The sequence below is a fragment of the Microcaecilia unicolor genome, chromosome 13 (assembly GCF_901765095.1).
Source record: "Microcaecilia unicolor chromosome 13, aMicUni1.1, whole genome shotgun sequence".
Taxonomy (NCBI): Eukaryota; Metazoa; Chordata; class Amphibia; order Gymnophiona; family Siphonopidae; genus Microcaecilia; species Microcaecilia unicolor.
The window spans coordinates 33,692,326-33,717,294 of NC_044043.1; the positions used below are offsets into that span (position 1 = coordinate 33,692,326).

Genomic DNA, 24,969 nt, shown 5'->3' on the forward strand with positions numbered 1-24,969 from the left:
TCAATGCGGCTTACATAATAATTGGGATTACAAAGTATTGGTGGAGAGAAATAGTTGAGTATTATCGGAGTAATAAAAGAAATAAGAATGAAGAAATGAAGGGATGAGGGGAGTAGGAGAAGTATGAGCAAGGGTAAGTGAGCAATTGGAGGGGTAGATGAGGCGGAAGGGGATGGACAAGAGTGAAGGGAGTAGGAGAGATGTGAGTAACGGTAGGTGAGCATTGGGGGAGGGGTCGATGAGGCGAAAGGGGATAGACAAGGGATAAGCAGGGGAATATGTGGCAAGAAATGTAGTATATTTTGTTCTTCCAAATATGAGTCTCACAGCGGTGTTTTGGGCGATTTGGAGTTTTTTCAAGATTTGTTCTTTGCATCCAGCGTAAATTGCATTGCAATAGTCTAGGTGACTTAGAACCAATGATTGTACCAGGTTACGGAATATTTCCCTCGGGAAGAAATATTCAGACCACTGCCCAAATAACTATTCAAAGGACAGACAAATTGCTTTCTATCTGGTTACTTATCTTGATAGGACCAAATTCTATAATTAGCACTGAAAAATTGGCGCTGAAAAAAAACACGCTAAGCGCTATTCTATAAGAGGTGCTGAAAGTTAGGCACCATTTATAAAACAGAGCTTAGTGTTGGAATCAGCGCCTAACATTAGAGGATTTGCGCCAAGTAAGCCCCCTAAAACAACCCCATCATTCCACATACTGCCCCACCCAAAGAAACTACCCAATTGCCCCATTATTCTACAACCTGTACCACCCCAAAAAATAACCCCCAAAACGGCCACACCATTCCATAAACTGCCTCACCCTCAAAAAACCACCCCTTTTCAACTGCTCCACCACCCTGTATCCTGCCCTACCTGCAAAAACTACCTACATACACACTCAAGCACACAAATGTTCATACGCATACAAACACATACACGCACACACACATAGGTTGGAAATAATTGCATAAGCCATACTCTGCATGCTTTTATCTCTTAAAAAAAAAACAAAAAAACATTTCTATTCCACAATAAATGGAATTGAGACTTGCTCTTCTGCTTCCTCATTCCACAGTTGTGTACATTAACTACTGGCTGTGCCCAAATCTTTGTGCATAAGAAGATGAACCTTTCATTCGGAGAAACTCTATGTTGCATACTGCTAGATGGACCTCATGTCTGTAGAGAACACAGTAACATAAATTGGCCCATCCAGTCTGCCCTTTTTCAGTTTTGAGTAGATGGGCATATGGGTTCCTGTACTACACCCAACATCAGCACCCTTTCACTCGAAAAACACGTTAATGCCAACATAAAGAAGATGTTCTTCTCGCTGTGGAAACTAAAACAAATAAAACCATTTTTCCCTTGAGAGGTCTTTCGCAACCTCATACAGTCCATCGTTTTATGTCATCTGGATTACTGTAACAGAGTTTATACTGGATGTAAAGAGCAACTAATTAAGAAACTGCAGACGGCCCAAAATACAGCGGCCAGATTGGTTTATGGAAAGTCAAAATTTGAAAGTGCCACGCCCTTCCAAGAGAAACTGCATTGGCTTCCTGTCAAGGATCTAATCACCTTTAAACTCTGCTCTCTAGTTCACAAAATCCTATGTGGTGAGGTACCTGGCTACATGATAGATCTCATCATCCTACCTCTCAGGAATAGTTTCAAGCTCTCCCGTTCATATCTTAACCTTCATTATCCAAACTGCAACGGCATCAAGTACAAATCCACGTATGTTACATCCTTCTCTTTCATCAGCACTCAGCTTTGGAACTCTTTGCCGAAAACCAGTGGGGGGAGGTGGGGCTAGTGCTGGGCAGACTTATACGGTCTGTGCCAAAGCCGTTGGTGGAAGGCGGGACTGGTGGTTCAGAGGAGGGGATAGAGATGGGCAGACTTATAAGGTCTGTGCCAGAGCCGGTGGTGGGAGGCGGGACTGGTGGTTGGGAGGAGGGGGTAGTGATGGGCAGACTTATACGGTCTGTGCCAGAGCCAACTGGTGTGAGGTGGGGCTGGTGGTTGGGAGGCGGGATAGTGCAGGGCAGACGTATACGGTCTGTGCCCTGAAGAGGACAGGTACAAATAAAAAGTAGCACATAAGAGTTTATCTTGTTGGGCAGACTGGATGGACCGTAAAGGTCTTTTTCTGCCGCCATCTACTATGTTACTATGTTACCATAAAAACCATTACCAACCATCTAACTTTCAGGAAATCACTAAAGACCATGTTATTCGGAAATGCTTATCCCACGACCTCTGCATGTGTCTCCACTGTTGGATGTGCATCAATCTAGAGACATTTTGGACACATTCCACTTCCCTCCTGGTTTCCCTACTCCTTCCGTCAATTCCTACTCTTCCCCATTATCTCTTGTAGTTTTTCTTGCTGTATTAGCTTCATTTTACTGCATTGGCGTTTGCCTCTGTGGTGCGCTGTAAGCCAGAGCCTGACACGGTTGGGAAACTGTGGGGTACAAATGAGATAATAAGTAAATAAATGTCTTTAACCTGAACTTTCAGCCTTTTTTCTTCCACTGCATTCAATTTGAATCCCAAGAGTGGCACGAATCTGTTAAACTGCTGGCCTCTACTGCCTCTTCTGGTCAATCATTTCAGGGTTTCTCATTTTGATTTATGGAAGACCAACACTAAATCCAACATCCAGGTCCTCTGCAATGTCTCATTACGAAGGTTTCTAATACCCTACATAGCTTCCAAAACTGGCAAAGCCATTGTCGAGAAACAAAAATCGGAAATGCCTACACTGAATGATTTTTTTTTTTTTAACCATGGGTTAAAACAGAAAGTTACTATTTCATGCCTTCCTCTTGTCTTAAACTCTTAATCTAATGAGAATGCTTTGCAAATCTGAAGCCATTGTCTTTGAACAGCCTTAACACAATTAAAATAGTAATTAAAAAAACTTATTAGCTATCCCATTATTTTCACCCTAGGACTCAGGGGAACTTTTTTTTTTAATTTGATTGACTATCTTTTTTTCTACTAAATGGATAATGACATTTTTTCCCTCTAACATCCAACCAGTGTTGCTAGAGAAAGCAGCTCCAGATATGGAGGGCAAAACATAATATTCAAAATTTATTATTGCAATTATACATAATGTATGGGTGTAATTTAATTTCAGTACTATTTAATTTGGCCATTTTTAAAGTGCTGTTTTAAAGTGCCTTTTTAATATTCTTTTTATTGGATGTTATGATCATTTTTTATATCTTTCTTAATCCAAGGGTAGAATCATGCCTCAAAGAAATGTTTACAGCAGCACTGGATGTAATAAAACGTTTTAGCTTAAATCATTAAAATATAGTTATGAAGGTAGAATTTAATTTTACCATTTTTTCATTGTACAGCTCAGAGAGCATGTAGATCATAGGATTCATATTCAAGAATTATTGGGGACTTGTGGCAAAATGCTATCATGGGGATGAAATATATTATGCAAGCATAAATAGCAGTGGCAAATGAAAAGTCATTTAGACATATCAAATGTACCTTCTAACAGAGAAAATGACTGCAGATAAAGACCATTTGGCCTATCCAGTCTGACCATCCATACCATCTACTTTCTCTTCCTCTCCCTCATTCTACCTATTTGTCCTGTAGTTTCTTGAATTCAGATACAGTCTTTGCCTCTACCACCTCCACTGGAAGGCCACTGCATACATCCACTATCTTATCCATAAAGTATTTCCTTAGATTATGCCAGAATCTGTATCCATTCACCTTCATCCTATGCTCACTCATTCCAGAGCTTCCTTTCAGTTTGAAGACACTTGCGTTTTGTACATTTATGTTATGGAGGTATTTAAATGTCTCTATAGCTCTCCTCTTTGAGATCTTCAAATGGAACCAGCATATTCAGTTGTGCCATTTCAGAGTGACATGGGCAGCTTATACAACATGGGTGACTTATACCGCACTAAATTTTACCGAATTAGATAACACGGCGTGGCCGACCACAATGGGGCTTGTATAGCTCTGTGTGGCCTGGGCGGCTTATACAGCATGAGCGACTTATACTGCACTCATTTTTGCCGCATTACATCAAAAATCTGGTGTGGCCGGCCATAACAGGGCTTAAGGTCCATTGCCGTAATGGCATGGACGGCTTATACCGCATTAATTTATCGAATTTGATAACACGGCGTGGCCAGCCACAACGGGGCTCAAAGGTCCGTTGCCTTATAGCGCGTAACTGTCGGCCAAGTATTATTGGCCGGCCATCACCGCATCTTAACATGCGGTGTGCCGCTGAAGCAGGAGAAGAGCAAAAATGACGTACCATTAAAGATGTTTTTGTCTCCCTGAGATCGTTTGCGTTTCAGTTCAGTGCTGTGCACAAGGTCTTCCAAGTCGTGCCTCAGTGCCGTGCTATGCACTAGGTCTGCCGGATCAACTGAAATGGGCCTAGACACGTGTGCCTGTAGAACAATCAACGGCCATAACGGGTTTTAAGGTCCGTCGCCGTATTGGCATGGACAGCTTATAACGCATTAATTTTTCGAATTAAATAACACGGCGTGGCCGGCCACAACGGGGCTCGAAGGTCCGTTGCCTTATAGCGCGTAACTGTCGGCCAAGTATTAGTGGCCAGCCATCACCGCATCTTAACGTGCGGTGTTCCGCTGAGGCAGGAGAAGAGCAAAAATGACGTACCATTAAAGGTGTTTTCGTCTCCCTGAGATTGTTTGCGCCTTGGTTCAGTACTGTGCACAAGGTCTTCCGAGTCGTGCCTCAGTGCCGTGCTATGCACTGCGGATTATGAGCACTGCATGGCCAACCAAAAACGGCAACCGCGCTGTGGCAAACCCATCTGCCATGCGCCATGGGCAGCGTATGTGGGACTCTAGCCTAGTGCGCGTAATGCCGTGAGATAGGCAGCTAACCCGAGATGGCCGGCCATCCTGGAAAAGCTAAATGGGGGTCGGCAGGAGAAAGCTAAAATGCCTTGCACAAAGTTTTAAATGTCTACATACCGTAAAATTTGTTCTCAATTTGCTGGAATATCGTGCTCTGCTGTAAGAGCTTCTTTGGCTGTACTCTGCACAAGCTCTGCCCAGGGCAGACACAAAACATGTGCCTATAAAAATTTCAGGAGCTGCTGCTCAGGGTTGCTCTTCTCCTGCTTCCAAATTCAAAAGGACTTCCTGTGCAGTTCAAATTCCTCTCTCCTCCTCCCTTGCTCCTCCCCTTCTTTCCTGCCCCCTCCCCTTGCTACCCCTTGTTTCCCTCCCACTACTACCTCTGCTCTCTAGCTAGGCCCTCCCTGTACCCTCCCCCACACTTCTGTCTTCACTGGCCTTCAGCCCGGTTGTGGTCAGCCCCCCTTTAATGGGTGTGCCTGGTTCTTTCACCTTCATCCTATGCTCACTCATTCCAGAGCTTCCTTTCAGTTTGAAGACACTTGCGTTTTGTACATTTATGTTATGGAGGTATTTAAATGTCTCTATAGCTCTCCTCTTTGAGATCTTCAAATGGAACCAGCATATTCAGTTGTGCCATTTCAGAGATGCCTGGAAAAATCTAGATCAGATTTAAATCAGTTCATTCTGAAGTGTTTTAGGCCATGAGTTCCTTTATGGTTCTACTCAGCAGATGACTTGTCTTGCCTGGCAAAAGCCCAACAGTGTCTCAGGATCTTGCTTGAAAACAGCAAGTCATATCCAAGGGATCCATGCTTTGTACCGCATCAAGAATCCTCCACTGGAATCTGTATCCCAGTGGATATGCTTTGTGGAACATTTAAAAAAAAAGATAGCATTAGAGCTTCTAATGCCAATGTGAATTCTCAATGCAGAGTAGCATAAGCACTACCTGGGTAATGACAAAAGTGTTAACCTACAGTAAAAAGCATCCTTTAATGCTTCCCAACTCTTAGTCCATGCAATGTCTTTTTGAAACACGGCAGTATGATTTTCCTAAGTGCTTCTGCTTGATAAGGCTAAGATAGTCTGGAAGGAAATGCTGCCGACTTTGAATCAATGGTAGATGTTGAGATGGCTATTCCAGTGTAAAAGACTTCATAAACTCCTGGAAACAGGGACTTTCCATGAGATATTCCTCGATTCTAACACATGAAAAAGCCCTCCCATGTATTGCTTATTCCAATGGAGAATATCCCACCAATAACTAGGATACGATATATAGCTGGCATTCGTGATGTGAGATCTTCTCCACAACTGAATTTAACTGAATTTCTTCAAGAGTCACTTGAGTTAATAACAGAAAGAACCACTATGCTAGTGACATTTGCATTGGAGTTGGACCGCAATAATGTGTTTAAATTATATTTCCGCCACATAAATGAAGATTTCTAGGGCTTGAAAGTTCAAATGTTTCCAGACTTATCCAGGGAGACCCAGAAAAGGAGAAAATCATTTTTACAGCTTAAATCTAGGTTGCTTACTACAGGAGGGACTTTTCTGCTTAGGTATCCCTGTAGATGTGTTGTAGTCTTTAATTCTCAAACTTATATTTTCTTTGAACCTGAGAAACTTCTTGAGTTTATTTCTAGTAAGGAATAGTGAATTAGACCCTGAATATTATGCTACGCATCGGCTGCGCTCATAGAAGATGCCTTCTGCTTCTGTTTTTCTAAATTTAAATTCCAATGTTTATTATTTTCCTTGATCTTGGACATTATTGTGGTCTTATAAATTGTATAATTTTTCTTTAATATGTATTATATTCACAATATATTTTTCTTGTCTTTTCCAAATTTATGTGTATGCATGAATGTAAAGAAAATTCATAAATAAAAAATTAAAAACAAAAGAAAAAAGCCCTCCCAGAAGGCAATGTTCAAGATGCATCTAGCTTTTTTCCCCCTCTTTAAAGAAATTATTGTAATACAGTTTACAGTACATTAGTACTGCAAATTTTCAGTGTTATTTTCTTGGTACAAATGTATGCTATCATATGCTATTTGAATGTTCTTCCATGTTGGCTATTATGGCATGGTTATTGGACAGAAAACAGAGGGTAGGGTTAAATGGCCATTTCTCTCAATGGAGGAGGGTGAACAGTGGAGTCCCGCAGGGATCTGTACTGGGAACGGTACTATTTAACATATTTGTAAATGATATGGAAATCGGAACAACGAGTGAGGTGATCAAATTTGCAGATGATACAAAACTATTCAAGGTTGTTAACACACGTGCGGACTGTGAAATATTGCAGGAAGATCTTAGGAAGTTGGAAGACTGGGCATCCAAATGACAGATGAAATTTAACGTGGACAAATGCAAGGAGATGCACAATGGAAAGAATAATCCGAATCATAGTTACCTGATGCTAGAGTCCACCTTGGGGGACAGCGCTCAAGAAAAAGATCTGGGTGTCGTAGATAATAACTGTAAAGGTCTGAAATACAAATTAATGCATGCGTCAGCCTTTTCCTATATGAGCACGCAATTCTGGAACGCATTGCCACGCAACCTAAAAGCGACCTATGAACTGACCAACTTCCGCAAACTACTAAAGACCCATCTCTTCGACAAGATATACCACAAAGATCAAAACATGTGAAACTCACGCATATATCCAGAAATGTTAATAATGCTGTTATATTACTATCATGTATTCCATTACCATGCAACCCAAAATCCTTCTGTAACACCAAATGTTTACTCCCCTCTCATTTCCACTATCCATGATGTATTGTAAGCCACTTTGAGCCTGCAAAAAGGTGGGAAAATGTGGGATACAAATGCAATAAATAAATAATACACTGAAATCTTCTGCTCTGTGTGTGGCGGCGGCCAAAAACGCAAACAGGTGCTAGGAAATATTAGGAAAGGGATGGTGAATAAAGACCAAAAACACTATAATGCCTTTGTATCGTTCCATGGTGCGTCTGCACCTTGAGTACTGCATTCAGTTCTGGTTGCCGTATCTCAAAAAAGATATAGTGGAATTAGAAAAGCAACCAAAATGATAAACAGGATGGAACTCCTCTCATATGAGGAAAGGCTAAAGAGGTTAGGGCTCTTCAGCTTGGAAAAAAGATGAATGAGGGGAGATATGATTGAGGTCTACAAAATCCTGAGTGGTGTAGAACAAGTAGAAGTAAATCAATTTTTTACTCATTGCAAAAGTACAAAGACTAGGAGACACTCTAGGAAGTTACATGGAAATACTTTTAAAACAAATAGGAGGAAATATTTTTTTCAATCAACGAATAGTTAGGCTCTGGAACTCTTTGTTGGAGGATAACAGCAGTTAGTGTATCTGGGTTTAAAAAAAGGTTTGCACAAATTCCTGGAGGAAAAGTCCATAGTCTGCTATTGAGACAGACATGGGAAGCAACTGCTTGCCCTGGGATTTGTAGTATGGAGTGTTGCCACGATTTGGGTTTCTGCCAGGTCCTTGTGACCTGGCTTGGCCACTGTTTGGAAAACAGGATACTGGGCTAGATGGACCATTGGTCTGACCCAGTATGACTACTCTTATGTTATGTTCTCATGTATTGTGCTGACATTTATATTTCTGCTATATTATTGTTCTACAATGTTGTTAAATTTGTACATTTCTGACACTCTATCATGTTAATCCTATTATTAAGTTTTAGTTTGCTATTTCCAAGTTTACCTCATTGACTGTATTTATGCTTATAGTTGGTCATTTTCCTATTGTTATAAGGTTAACAAAATTACAAGTTTGATGTTAAACTGGGAAATCTCTTCAGTTAATAAATCCCAGTAAAGAAATAAAGATAAACATAAATAAAATAAATAATTTGAAATTCTAGCAAGTCTGGAAGGCAATATATACATTTTCTTTCCTCTAAAAATGTGCTGTCATCACTTCATCTAAAGTCATTTCATTTATCAAATCAGTTTTTCTTCATGGCTACAGAGTATCTGCTGTGACTGCAGTTCAAAATTTATTGAACACTTCCGCTAAATTCTATATATGGCGCTTTAAATTGCGCACGCTAATTTGGCCATATGGCCAAACTGTGTGAACAACTTAATTGATTAACAAGCCAATTGGTGCCGATAATTGGTACTTAACCAATTAGCTACACTAATTAGCTTTAATTAGAATTTACGTACACAACTTTCTAAGCATATTCTATAATGCAGTGCATGTAAATTCTAAGGTGCGCAGTCGAAAAGGGGGTTGTGGCCATGGGCATGGAATGGGCAAATTGTGGGCATTTAAAAAAAACTATGCGCACTATTATGGAATATATCTGATCTGCGCCTCATTTAGCCATAGGTATTTAGGTCTGGTTTTAGGTGGCCTAATCGGGTGCACCTACATTTTAGTTACAAGAACGGCGCATAAGCATATTCTATAAACTACACTTAACTTTAGGCATAGTTTATAGAATCATGATAACCACGTGGTTTTTTTTTTGTGCCGCTTTTAAGGCGACATATACACCTTTTTGTTAGCATTTGGCTTGGATTTAAATCGTATTACTTGGAGTTTGCTGCAGTTGTGAAATTATGAATTTTAAAACGGTGCATTCTTGCTCCTGACAATATTTTGGCATTTGCAAGAGTCAAATAAATAATTTTTTTTTGATGGTATCTTTTGAAAGTCATCAAAGGTCCTGAAACGAGCTGAAGATTCTGTCATCGAAAGGAAGGAAGTTCTTACTTGTCAGTTAAAGAAAGGAATAATACACAACCTCTCTTCTACTGTATACTTTTCCTGTCATGCAACAGCCCATTATCATGTCACAGCAGACTGCACTTTTCCACAGGTCACTTTGTTTAAAATGACACGGATAATGCACATGACGGTGAGCTGACAGTCCTGACCGTCCTTCACAGATTTAAAAAAAAAAAAAAGAAGCACGCAAGAATAGCGCTTGTTCTTATCTCAGCAACATGCCTTGGTCTATCATCTAACTGAAGCAGAACATGATTTCTCTGGAGAACATTTTTGTCATTTCCCGATTTTAAGGAAATCAAATAAGCATCATTTGTCTTCATCTGAATATGCTTGACCTGCTCAAACAATGATATCTCACATTTTATAACAGGCTACCTATGCTGAATTCAAATTAACGGTGTTGAACGCGGCTTGGGTCTGTGGCTTCTGGTGAGTGGTGCAGCCTGGGTAAACATTTCTGAATTCACTGCTGCGGTGAAGGAGACACCATCACAAATGATAATGGCATGAGGATGGTACCTTTTATTTCCAAAACATACAATTGCATAGGGAAAAATAAATAAATAAATACATGGCAAAGAATGTGATATACAAGGCTACAAATAGTCTACTGGTTTCAAATCACATTTCATCATTATCTTCAGGCAATATGAACCACTGTATAAAAATGAGAGAGTGGCATTACACACACACTGCATCTTACCTCTATGTCCTTTGAGTCGTATTTGCTCTGGATACAAGTTACAAATATATTAACAAAGCAAAACCACGTTGCATTCCCACATCACAAAAATGACCAGAAGCAACTACTATATTCTAAAAAGATGGGTAGAAGATGAACTGATCCAATGAACGAAGCGTTTTGGCACAAGGTAAGAAAAGTCCTGACCTTGAGACAGCAGTGCGAAACGCTGTTCGAAGTCTGTCTGGGGACTACTTTATTCTGCTGGAGAAGGCTACATAAGTGCATTTCACTTTGTTAAAAAAAACATTTTAAGAAATAAAAGAGTGATACTTCTGCACGTATATAAAAAAATGATAAGAAATGAAAGTGTGGGATATTTGCACGTGCAAATTGTGGTGTGGTTTTTGCCAATGATGAAGAATTATTAGCTTTGAAGGTGTTCTACCTGGAGCTCCTTGAGGTCTTTCCCACTCACTTTTCACTTTGTTTAAATTTATAGATTTATTTCACAGATGAATATTTATTGAGGATTAATTGAATATATGTAGTTGCTCAGAAACAACTAATGCCATTCCATGGCTTCCAATCTACTACAGCATTCTCCAGTGGATGTCATCTCCTATCATATCCCTTTCTCAACCTACTTGAACTCCTACTCATTGTCCCTCTAAACCCTCCCCTATTCTTACTGACTTGAAGTGGAGGAGTGGCCTAATGGTTAGTGCAGTGGGCTTGGATGCTGGTTATTTGGGTTCAATTCCCACTGCAGCTACTTGGGCAAGTCACTTCACCCTCTATTGCCCCAGGTACAAAAACTTAGGGGGCCCTTTTACTAAGCCGAGTAAGCGTCTACGTGCGCCAAAATGGAGTTACCGCGTGGCTCTTGCGGTAATTTCATTTTTGGCACGTGTCCGATACGCGTGTCTGAAAAATATTTTGTATTTTCAGGTGCGCATAGTGGACGCCACATAGGTTATTACCACCCGTTTACTGCGCGAGTCTTTACTGCTAGGTCAATGGCTGGCGGTAAGGTCTCAGACCCAAAATGAATGCGCGGCAATTTTGATTTTGCTGCACGTCCATTTTCTGCAAAAAAAATAAAAAAGGCCTTTTTTACAGGCACACTAAAAAATGGATCGGAACGCGGCCCAAAACCCGCGCCTACACTACCGCAAGCCATTTTTCAGCGTGCCTTAGTAAAAGGACCCCTTAGATTGTGAGCCCTCTAAGGACAGATAAAGTAGCTGCATATAAAGTGTACAGTGCTGCATATGTCTAGTAGCGCTATAGAATTGGTCAGTAGTTTCTATATTCTGAACTTCTACTCCATTATCCATTTGATTGACATGAAACTTGAATCTTGACTATCCTCAAGCACCTTCTCAAATCTGAGTTGTTTCTTCCCCTGCGTTCCACAGCTCTGACTTCTGCTCATTCCATCTCATTCAGTTGTAGTTTTTAACTATCCTTTTTCATTGTGATAGATAAATGTTGCTTATTTCCATTGTTTTCTAGTTGCCTGTGAATAATACAGCTCTGGCTCTTTTCTGTTTAAATATCTCCATTTTTAAAAAGACTTCTGCTATATGTTCAGGGTAAAATGTTGTTACTTTAAATTTGAAAAAAATAAATTACAATTTGTGAAATTTTAACTGCTTGGTTGAAAACATAAGGAATTCTCACTGACATCAGGAAGTCATAAGTATTATATTCAGGATTTCAATATTTTCTGGAACGCTGCCACTCAAGACACATGGAACATCCATTCTCGGGGGGGGGGGGGGGTCTTTTACTGCAGCCTGGCGGTAGTTACCACCCCTGGCGTGCTCCACTTCCGGCGCTACAAACATATTTTTATTTTTGTACCACCGGTGTTTACCCAGTGGTAATCGGGCAGTGCCATAGGTTGCCCAGTTACCACCGGGTTAGCGTGGGCGCACTTAGGTAAGGGTCATGCCTTTATCCTTCCAGTGGTCTAGAGGGATAAAAGACACCTTTTTGCCACTTACTCATTACTGAAGTCTAGCAAAAAAACATCCTATATTTTTTGTCCTGGATGTTTTTACAATGTTCTATTATCACAGAAAAACGTTCAAATCGTAAATCTGCTCTAGCCTCGCCCAAAACACGCCTCCAACATGCCCCCTTGAAATTTAGATAAACTGCATTGAAAAACATCTTAAAAGTGAGCATCAAAAATAGCGATTTGGCCATTTTTGTGAAAAATGTCCATCTATCGCTTTGTGACATTTTTTGGACGTTTTTCAGTTCTGAAAATGAGCCCCATAAACGTTAGCACTCGGTTTATAGATTGCCCCATATACATATTACACACATAAATGATTAGAAAAATGGCATATACGCACATATGTGACCATGTCTGGGAAACGGTGACTAAAATCACCAGAAACAAAAAAATGAGGTTTTAATGAACTCTGTTAGCAAACAATTTGTAATACAACAGTCCAAATCTCACCCTTTAATATGAAAAAATTAAAAACTTACAGAATTTCAGACATTTCTGTCTGCTTATGGACCCATGACATGAAAAACTGGCCATTCTCAACATTTTAGATCAGCTACTTCAGTAATCTTTTATTTATTTATTGCATTTGTATCTCACATTTTCCCACCTATTTGCAGGCTCAATGTGGCTTACATGGTGCCATAGAGGCATTCGCCAACTCCGGTGGAGAAGAGGTTACAGAGTGATGTTGTGGTCAGGAAGGTTCACATATGTGCATAAATGCTAAAATTCCACTTAAGTACTATTCTGTAAATACTCATATATCTTAGAGAGCGTGTATTTGACACATAGGCAGAGCCTGGGCGGGAGTCACGCTTACATTTGCAACTTACAGGTTACTATAAGTTAAGCATGTATGTCCAGCATTTAGGCATGAGCTCTTGCACCAGCAATATGACCGGAAGAAAGGCTCGTTCCTATATTATACGCATGTATTTCATCTGTTTTGTTAGTGTTCAGCAAAGGAAAGTACATACCACTTCCCTAACAGGCACCACACAGACACTCTCTGGGCATTTATTTACAGACACACTGTTGTGCAATTACCTACACGGTGCCACCTGTTAAATATCCTGTCCAGAAGCGGAGCCAGGTTGACGGCGCGGGGAGAGCGAGAGCGGACTTCCGCCGGTGCTGGCGCACATTTTCAATGCAAAACATTGAGAAACAAATAGGAGCCGGAGCTGGCAGAACTCCGTTTGGGGGAGCGGCTGCTCCCCTGGAACCCCCCCTGGCTACGCCACTGATCCTATCCATCTCTTAGGAGTCTCCAGTGACAACTGGTGAAATACACCACGAGTTGCAGAGCAACAGCTCTGTCGTCTCAGTTTTTGTTCCAATTAAAAAAATATATATATGAGTATGGGCATAAAAATGATGGGGAGTACTGTTTTATATGGCTCTTCTCTTACCCTTACTGAGTCTTATCATTCTGCTCCTATCACCCCAATTTCTCTCTCTTTCTCTGGAAAATAATCTCTGTAGTGTTGTAACCTTATTAAGTCTGCAGGGTGTAAGTCAATGACTGAATAATTACAATCAAACAGTGCAGTCCTTAATTCTTCCTCTTATCTGGCATGTTACATTTATTGGTCAGTGATTGCCCAGGCCAAGGACAGGATGAAAACGAGAGAGCCCACAAAATGACCAGATGTACATGTTTTTTTCCTGTTCCTAGATATCACAGTCAAAGACAAGCCACTCCATACATGCCAATTCCGGACAACCACCTGGATTGCGAGGGTCAATTTCTATTAATTGTCCCAGCTCTAGTTCAGTGGTATGTTGTGACTTTTCAAATCTTAACTGCACACACTACAAAGTCAAAGTTAACATGTGCATAGCAGGGGCGTAGCTATCATGGGGCCACTGGGGCATGGGCCCCCGTAGATTTGGCCATGGACCCCCCTGCTGCAACCCTCGCGACCCCCCTTCCCGCCGTGTACCTTTGCTGGCCTTGCTGGCGGGGGACCCCAACCTCCGCCAGCTGAAGTCTTCTTCTCGGCCGTGCGGCGTTGCTTGCTGAATGATCTGATTAAGTTTCTGTGCGTGCGTCTGACATCCTGGTCAGACGCATGCACAGAAACAGATTCAAACTTGATCAGATCATTCGGCAACGCTGCACGGCCGAGAAGAGGACTTCAGCTGGTGGGGATTGGGGTCCCCCGCCAGCAAAGGTATGCAGCGGGAGAGGGTTGGCGGCGGGAAGGGGGGTTGAGAGGGTTGCGGAGGTGGTGGGGGATGAAAGTTGGCAGCGGGTGGGGGGGGGGCTCGGCGGCGCCTGGGGGGGGCTAAAATGTGCCCCCTCACCTCGGGCTCTGAACCCCCCCTCCCATTGAAGTCTGGCTACGCCCCTGGTGCATAGTACCGAGTGATACAGATTACATGCAAATGGTAGTTTTCTCGATGAAAATGGGTATTACATTGATGGCCTCACTGAAAACCATTGAACCACCCAGTATAAACTCCCCATCACATTTCCTTAGCTAATTTCTCACGAGGGAGAGCAAGGAGTGCAGTGGCACCGCTTGGTAAGTTTACACAGAGCGAGAAGCAGACATATATGAATTGCTTTAGAAAATGGACGTTTTTCCTTCATTCAAATGAAACACTATCATTAGTTCTGCCAAAGGTTCCTAGCAAGGCACCCTGCTCCATTAACAAAAGCTCTGCCTGCATGGTACATATTTGGCACTGCCTGGGCACTTTACATTTAAATGTCAATGAAACATTAAAAAAGCAGACATGGCAAGGTGTGTGTAACATTCAGCTATTCTCAACATAGCACATTTTAACACACGATAACAGTGATCAGCTAAGTCTTATTTCACAAGCTTGGGGTGTTAACACGTGTGATCTCTTTCTTACCTTCTCCCCCTGGTCACTGTCACTGTCGCACTGAAAAAGAAATGAAAAGAGAAAATTAATACATCTTTTTCTTTATCCTCACCAAAACATTTATTTTTCAACTGCTCTGTACTTAGGGAGGGTAATTTTCAAAAGCCATTTACCGAGATAAATAAGGGCATTTTTCAAAATCCATTTACCCTGATAAACAGGCTGTCTGAAAACCACTTTCTTTTCCTTGGTACAAGTGCCTGTCTGTAGCTTTGTAGTCCCATAAGGGGGGGGGGGGGGGGGGGGGATGGGAAGGGGGTTTTCCAACCACATTCAAAGCGGTTTACATATTATATACAGGTACTTATTTGTACCTGGGACAATGGAGGGTTAAGTGACTTGCCCAGAGTCACAAGGAGCTGCAGTGGGAATTGAGCCCAGTTCCCCAGGATCAGAGTCCACTGCACTAACCACTTGGCTACTCCTTCACTCCAAATTACAAATGTTATTTTTCACGTTGCACACCTCTTCTGCGCATCTTTTCCTGGGCAATTTTCAAAGGGAAAGTCTTTCCCATTAATAACTGGTGCAAAGCCCCCCAGGTATAAAATAGTGTCTGAGGGCTTTGTAGTTGTATAAAGAGTTTTGAACATTATGGCATTAAGGGGAACTTTGAAATCCCAGGCACAATGCCCAATTCTATCATCATCATTATTATTAGATTTTATACCGCTTTTGTGACCCAGTCCATTCGTTAACCAACAATAATAAAAGATAGACATTAAAAGAAAATACCTGCTAGAAATTCCTAAATCACTGTAGCATTAATACAGCACAACCTCCTTTATGCTTACCGTATAAAAAGGTTCCTTAATGCATGGACAGTGTATTCACAGTGGAGGAGATTCTATATAGGGCGCCTAGACTAAGCGAATTCTATAATAGGCTCCTAGATTTAGAACAAGAGGCCAGGGCTAGGGGTGCACTACACGAGCAAAGAAAAAAAGAAAAGAAGAAAGAATGGGCAGCCATCCAGAACACTAGCATACCCGACATTTTGGAGTGAACTACCACAGGGACCAACAAGATAAGTAACCCGTTCAGAATGTGTAAACCCTAGTCTGTGTAACATAGGGTGAGGGCACACTATAGGAAACAAGAGCACACACAGGAAGGGACCTGTAGTGCGATGATGGATGGGTGCTAGTGTGATGGTATAAGCTATCAATTGGCTTAAAACACAAGCACAGGACACTGAGCACTATTATATTATACATCACAAAATAATAGTGATAGTAAATACGGATAATACATTTTGGTTTCTTGAACATCATGTAGGATTGATCCTAGATTTAGGTGCCAGTTATAAATCATGCTTAGTTGATATTTCAGCGCCGATATCTGCATGCATCCATTTACGCCAATGAAAACCTGGAGTAAACCTCAGCGCGTAGATGTAGGCGCACTGAGCCATATTCTATAATTAGATGCCTAAATTTTGGAACGCCCATGAAATGGCCATTTCTCCTGCCCAATAACAACACCCATTTTTGCCTTCACGTGTTAGTTCAGTGCACATAGTTACAGAATACACTTAGCGAGTTGCGCCCCTAAATACTAATCAGTGCCAATTAGTGCTCATTATTGCATGTTAAGTGCTGCTAGCAGCACTCATTAGCTCGTTAAGGGGCCCATTTTAATAAGGCGCACTGAAAAATGGCCTGCGGTAGTATAGATGTATGTTTTGGGCACGCGCAGAATCATTTTTCAGCATGCCTGTAAAAACGCCGTTTTAAACTTTTTGCCGAAAATGGACATGCGGCAAAATAAAAATTGCTGCATGTCCATTTTGGGTCTGAGACCTTACCGCCAGCCATTGACCTAGCAGTAACCGGGCAGTAATGGTCTATCTGCATAAAATGCCGATGACCACCCGTGCGCCAGAAAATAAAAAATATTTTCTGGTGCGTGTAGCAGACGAACGTCAAAAATGAAATTACTGAAAGGGCCATGTGGTAGCCGGGCGGTAACTCAAAATTAATGCACATTAGGCATACGTAGGCGCCTACGTGGCTTAGTAAAACGGCCCCTTAAGTCAATTAAGTTATGCACGGTGTTATAGAATCTGCGCCAATTTCTGCATCTAAATCTAAGTGCGCTGTATAGAATCTGGGGGAGTGCGGCTGCATTGGCCACCTCATACGTAGGAAATAGCAAATGCTTCTATGCTCACTGCAGCAGTAACAGCACACAGTAAAGCACCACATCCTGAAATATTTTTGCAGCGTCGGTGTTTACCTGGTGGTAATCACTGCCTGATTAATGCCGGGTTAGCAAAGGATACCTTACCACCATTTCAGGAGGACTAACCACCACCCACTGAGCCTTTTATCTGCTGCAGTAAAAGGGAGCCTCAGAGCACATCAAAAGCATGTGTTCACACTAGCGCAGGCCCCCTTTTAATACAGCTTAGTAAAAATATCCCTTAGTGCATGAATTGGAATTTACTGTTATATCATCGTGGTAACAAACATTTTATTTTCCACTACATGGCTGTGTGCATGGTCTCTGCATGTGTCTCCACTGTTGGATGCGCATCAATCTAGAGACAATTTTGGACACCTTCCCTCCTCTCTCCTGGTTTCCCTACTCCTTCTGTCCCTTCCTCTTCCTCCCCATTATCACTTGTGTAGGTTTTTCTGCTGTATTAGCTTTATTTTACTGCATTGGCGTCTGCCTCTGTGGTGCGCTGTAAGCCACATTGAGCCTGACACTGCTGGGAGACTGTGGGGGTACAAATGAGATAATAAATAAAATAAAATGCATGACCATTTACAAAATATTACCATGGGAGCACTTACCACCACCTATTTTGTAGTTGGGTAAGGCTCCTGTATTAACCACATGCTGACCAATTAGCATACGATAATGTAGATGCACAAGATTCTAGCACAGGGGTGTCCAACCTTGGCTCTCGCCAGGTTAGGTTTGCAAGATTTCTACTATGAATATGCATAAAATCTATTTGCTTGCAATGGAGGTAGTGCATGCAAAAAGATCTCATGCATATTCATTGGAGAGGTGTGGTAGCCGTGTTAGTCCACTTTTAAAGGTAATCAATAGAAATAAAACATGGAAAAGAAAATAAGATGATACCGTTTTTATTGGACATAGCTTAATACATTTCTTGATTAGCTTTCGAAGGTTGCCCTTCTACGTCAGATCGGAAATAAGCAAATGTTGGTAGATGACAGTATATATAAGTGAAACATCAAAGCATTTCAGTGACAGTCTAACAGGATGGGGGTGGATAGGTGAGAGACAGGGAGATATGTATGAAGACAGGAGGGTGACAAACAAAGCAGTACATTTTGATGGTTTATAATGGGCTAGAAAACCCAGATCTTTGTAAAGTCCTGTCTGGTGGGTGTCAAAATATTTAATCATTTTGACTTCAAAGGTCTTACGTTCCTGTATTGTTTTAAAGTTACCTTTCAGGATTCTTACTATGAAATCACTGGTACAGTGTTCTAGTTTTGTAAAGTGCTGCCCCAAAGGTGTGACATCCTGGCTGGCACTGGCATTTTTCATATGATGTCTATGTAAATTAAATCTTATCTTTAGCATCTGGCTTGTTTCTCCAATATAGCAACCTTCATAACATTTTTTACACTGAATGATGTATACCACATTGTTTGTCACCTTCTTGTCTCCATGTATATCTCCCTGTCTCTCACCTATCCATCCCCATCCTTTTAGATTGCCACTGAAATGATTTGATGTTTCACTTATATATACTGTCATCTACCAACATTTGCTTATTTCCGATCTGACGAAAAAGGGCAACCTTCGAAAGCTAATCAAGAAATGTATTAAGTTATGTCCAATAAAAAAGGTATCATCTTATTTTCTTTTCCATGTTTTATTTTGTTTTATTTCTATTGATTAGATTCATTGGAGAAATCATAAAAACCCAACTGGATTCCGGCCCTCGAGGACTGAGATTGGACACCCCTGTCCTAGAAGGATCACACAATAAAGTAACAAGGATAGAAGACAAAATAAAAAAAAGAATTGGACCTCATGGAAGAATGGGCAACAACTTTCAAACTCAAACTGAACAGAGACAAAACCAAATTGCTAGTACTATCCAGCCCACACAACCCCCACAGCAGTGGCGGGGCGCTTCGCCGCTGTGCACCCCCCCTCCCCGGGTGCAGCATGACACCCCCCCTCGGCGTATCAACCCTCCCCCCCGAGTGCATTCTTGCCTGCCGTGTGCAAGCCACTGGAGGGGTGTCGGCTCCGCTGGTTCTCTGCTCTATCTGCCCTGGAACAGGAAGTAACCCGCCCTTGCTACGCCACTGCCTCATATCCTACCAAAAATTCACAATCAACCAACAAACATACCACATTGAAACAACTTAAAATACTAGGAATCACTCTCGACAAACATCTAACACTAATCAAATATCAGCAGTAACATCAAAATGCTTCAGAACACTTTGGAAACTGAGAAGAATAAGAATCTATTTCCCTAAACAATCTTTCCAGATATTGGTCGAATCAACAATACTATCGCAACTAGACTACTGCAATGCAGCAGACGTAGGGTGCAAGGAAAACACACTTAAATCAATGCAAGCAGTTCAAAACACGGCAGCAAGACTGATTTTCAAGAAATCAAAATACAAAAGAGCAACTCCACTACTTGAAACACTACAATGGCTACCAGTCAAGGCAAGAATACTTTTCAAAACGAGCACCCTAATCTTCAAGATGCTATTCGGAAGGGCACCTGAATATATGCTTAATAAGACTGAACTATCTTCAAGAAATGCCAGCCTAGAAAACAGAAACTACGTACTCCTACATCTACCCAACTGCAAAAACACCATTACAAAACTATCTACACAGCAGGATTTAGCTACCTGGGTTCCAAATGGTGGAACTTGATGCCAAAAACCATAAGAAGCAACACAAATCTCCTCCCATACAGAAAAGAAATGAAAATCTACCTCTTCAAAAAATTCTACAACTAATCACAAAGATATCTTTGCCTTCGTCTCAAATCTACCTCTTCAAAAACGATATGAATGAATATCACCAAAACTGTACAAATGAACACAAAAGCTACCACTACATTTTCCTCTTCAAATCTATCTTTTCAAAAACTCTATAACCACACGAACTATAGATGCCCTCTCCACATTGCACAACACTATTAGAACTCTACCAAAATGTAAATTGTAAGAAACTTTGAACCAAAACTTGTTTTTGGACAACAGTGAGATAAAAGAATGCATAAATAAATAAACAAACTAGTGAAGGTAGTGCTCACGTGAATCTATGGCATTTATCAAGACCAATCGAAATGAAACTTATGGAGTCAACCTGAAGTGACCTCTCATACAGGAACATTTTTTTTCCTGCGAGGGAGGTGCAACAAATGTTTGGAGGGCTCCTGAGGAAGAGGAGTGTTCTCTGAAATGCAGCTCTGTAGAACCCAACAGATAATGTGTGCTCCGTGGTGACACACATCTGTCACATGTCAGATAAATGAATGATTAACTTGTAAAATTAATAATTGTAGAAGCATTTTGATTTGAATACTGTGGTCCAGCATTGTGGAACATGGGATACTAATTACAACTTGTAAGGTTTGTTTATATTGTACATTGCACTTTATATATATCATACAAGGAGCCCTGTGATAGTGTGAAGCCATTCAGACCTTCAAGATTAAGGGTCTGGGCTAAACTGAATATTGAGCATTGTGGTTTTTACAATATTTTTTCCACGATATGACTCATACTACACACTGAGGGTTTCCTTACATATCAAAAAAATTTAAGAAAACAAATGACAAAAAAACTCAAACTATATTGTTTTTCACGTCCTCAATACTTTGTTACCTTAGGAAATTTGTTACAAGAGGTGTGATAGTAATGGCAGATGAGGAAATCGGAGGGGAGTCAGGGAGGAGGGGGGATTGGGCCCTAGCATGTCTACCATTAGCCCTGACCCTTGCTGCAGCTGATGGGGATCTCCAAGCATTGTCAGTTGAGGACTTTCTCCAAAGGTGGCCAGAACTCCCTTCAACCAAACTCTGCAGTCGGTGGCAGCATCCTTGAGTCACCAACAACTAAGCATGCAAGGGATATCAGCATCAGATCAGTGGCTCAGGGATACTGCTGTTTGCCACCTTCAGAAGAAGTCTTCAGCTGACTGAGCTTGGAGATCGTAATTAGGTAAAGTATGTATATTGATTTGTATGATGCCGGGGTAGGGCGGAGGCAGAAAAAATGATGTGCCCACCTACCTTGGGCTCAGGCCCACCCAAAATTGGCTGCTTGTCTACGCCACTGGTGAATAGATGGTGCATAAATGTTAACACCTCCTTACAGAATTACCCCTATTGTGAACAAAGCGGGCACTTTTAACTACATGAGGTGGGGAATTTTCAGCAGGTCTCTTTCTCTGGGTATAGAAATGTTTACATACATTAAAGAGCCCTGAAAAACGACCCTCCCGGTGCATTTTATTCTACAAATGGCTTTAAGTATGAAGCTACCAAAATTAGGACCTACAAAACTGGAGAGGAAATAGATTAGTGGTTAGAGTACTGGCCTTGATATTCAGGGGTGCCCAGCTCAAATCCCCCTGCTTTTCCTTGCGATTACTTGACCCTCTATTGTTTTGGGTAGAAAATTAGATTGTGAAGCTGACAAGGAAATAACCAGACTATTTGAAAGAAACTTAAGCTGCTACTGAAAAAGGTATAAGCTAAATCCACTTAAATGAATATATTCGGTAAATAAAACCCAACTCAGAGACTCTGTATGGTTTCTTCAGGTTGATACAAATAGATTTCCCTCTTTCCTGATGTTTTCCCTCAAGAAGTTAACAATTATTTGCATGAACTGAATCATCTGGCCATATGATGCGTAAGGTTCCATGAAGACTCCTGCTGAATGACTTCCAGGCTCTCTCTCTCTCTGGGTTTTCTAACTAGAATCACTTCTTTCTCCCTCAAGGAGAAAAAAAAATACAGATGGTAAATCTCAAGCTGTGTTCCATCTGCTCATCATATCATCAGAGAGTGGGGCTAATGGCTGTCTAATCATGCCATGCTCACAGCCTGAACTTAAACCACATGTCCAGAGGAGGAAGGAAACCCAACATTTCGGTATCATTTTTTTTCCAAGATACAACTGAGAAAACCAAGGCAGATGGATGCAGAATGACTCGCCCAAAGTCATACAGGTATCAGCAGCACAGCTTGGACTGAAAGCCAAGAATTGTAGAAGTCTGGATTTTAGTTCTAGCTGTCAAATCACACCTCTTTAATGAAGGTGGAGAGAATGAAGCGATACACTGGGTTGGGTGGGGAAGGGTAGGAAGGGGGAAGCTGAATTAATTCACACTTTTGTTATGCTTGTATTTATGTGGTGACTGAATTGGATAGAAATCTAGCATGCTGGAGGAGAGCCAATAAAGAGTGTTACTGCAATATCCCCTGTCATTTGCAGTAAGCCTGCTCTTTCCATCAATCAGCTGGAGTTTCATGCATGGGAATTATTGTTGCATGAAGATGACACAAAAGACAAACTCAAATCTCTGAAAAATAAATACTACACTTTTTTCTTAACCAGAGTGAAATTAGAACTGATGAGAATGGCCACCATTATGTCACACAATAATGGCTGACCTTTTTACCAATAGCTGACAGAGAGCACACATTTGCTAACTACCTGTGCTGTATGATCCCAGCATGGTACCAATATTTGTTTATTTAACAATTCATATCCCACCAAGCCAAGAGGCTGAGCTCATGGAGGATCACAGTTAAACAAACAAACACAGAAAATACAGCAATATTAATAACTAAGCAAGACATGGATGGATCTAAGATATAATATCAGACACAGAGGGGCATTTTCGATATGATGTCTAAGTTAGACTATGGATGTTTTGCGCTTAATGTTTCAAATCTGAATAGGAAATATAGCCATTTTCAAAACAGCAAAACGTCTATTTTTTTTTTTTTTTCGAAAACGGCCACAAGCTACATGGATTGTGCTCTGTGCATTTATCTTTTTGGTCTATTAAAAAAAAAAACAACTTCAAGTGCAAAACACAAACATCATGCCATTGGGATGTAGGAGGAGCTAGCAATCTTAGTAGACTGGCCACACAGATATCCCAGGAGAGCAATGGGGCTATAAAAGCTCCCAGGCACACATCTAACCATTAATCCCTTATCTTGCCTGCTGAGCCCTCTAAAACCCATAACATAGTAACATAGTAAATGACGGCAGAAAAAGACCTGCATGGTCCATCCAGTCTGCCCAACAAAATAAACTCATATGTGCTACTTTTTGTGTATACTCTACTTTGATTTGTACCTGTCCTCTTCAGGGCACAGAGCGTATAAGTCTGCCCAGCACTATCCCCGCCTTCCAACCACCAGCCCCGCCTCCCACCACCGGCTCTGGCACAGACCGTATAAGTCTGCCCAGCACTATCCCCGCCTCCCGCCACTGGCTCTGCCACCCAATCTCGGCTAAGCTCCTTAGGATCCATTCCTTCTGAACAGGATTCCTTTATGTTTATCCCACGCGTGTTTGAATTCTGTTACCGTTTTCATTTCCACCACCTCCCGCGGGAGGGCATTCCAAGCATCCACTACTCTCTCCATGAAAAATACTTCCTGACATTTTTCTTGAGTCTGCCCCCCTTCAATCTCATTTCATGTCCTCTCATTCTACCGCCTTCGCTCCTCCGGAAAAGGTTCGTTTGCGGATTAATACTTTTCAAATATTTGAACGTCTGTATCATATCACCCCTGTTTCTCCTTTCTTCCAGAGTATACATGTTCAGGTCATCAAGTCTCTCCTCATAAGTCTTGTAAGGCAAATCCCTTACCATTCTCGTAGCTTTTCTTTGCACCGCTTCAATTCTTTTTACATCCTTTGCAAGGTACGGCCTCCAAAACTGAATACAATACTCTAGTTGGGGCCTCACCAACGACTTATACAGGGGCATCAACACCTCCTTTCTTCTGCTGGTCACACCTCTCTCTATACAAATCTACTGTAGCCAACTGTACACCACTACAATAGCCCTTATTATTATTTATTATTTATTGCATTTGTATCCCACATTTTCCCACCTATTTGCAGGCTCAATGTGGGATCATCTATATGTAGGTAAAGTAGGATTTTGGTGAGTTATGAAGGGCTCACAGTTTCCACCACAAGTGTGAGTGAGGTATGGGCCTGGGTCCTCTTCTCTACAGTGCACTACACTGACCACTAGGCTACTCCAGAGACCTGCTTGGTGCTCTAACAGGACTGGTGATAACATTTGAAGTTTTCATAAAGGTTGGTAAGTACTATTTTCATTCACATCTTTGGGGGTGGGAGTGGGAGGGGGTCAGTGACGACTGGGAGAGTAAGGAGGGGTCTTCCCTGATTCCCTCCAGTGGTCATCTGGGGCACCTTTTTGTGCCTTATGCATTCTAAAAACATGTTATGTTTATGCCATGTCTTATAGCCCATCACATACATTATCAGTTCAAGGTGGGTTACAAAGTTAAGAAAACCAGATCACTGGATCAAAGTGTTGAAGTTTTAATCCTAGATGTTTCTGTATTATTCCATTATGGCTATAAAACATCCAAGTGTTAGCAACGCCTTAAGCCTGCCCTAATCCTACATAGACCCGCCCCCTACAGAAAAGTTGCATAGATAAATGC

The 24,969-nt window shown here is 41.4% G+C and overlaps 1 protein-coding gene across 4 annotated transcripts in view; it reads right to left on the reverse strand.

Moving 5' to 3' along the window:
• AUTS2 (activator of transcription and developmental regulator AUTS2) overlaps nt 1–24,969 on the reverse strand; it is a 1,384,488-nt gene that overhangs the window by 710,960 nt on the left and 648,559 nt on the right. For all 4 annotated transcript variants that reach the window (XM_030186244.1, XM_030186241.1, XM_030186242.1 and 1 more), the window contains exon 4: nt 15,240–15,269. In XM_030186244.1, the coding sequence (XP_030042104.1) occupies nt 15,240–15,269 (30 nt within the window). The remainder of the gene's footprint in view (nt 1–15,239; nt 15,270–24,969) is intronic.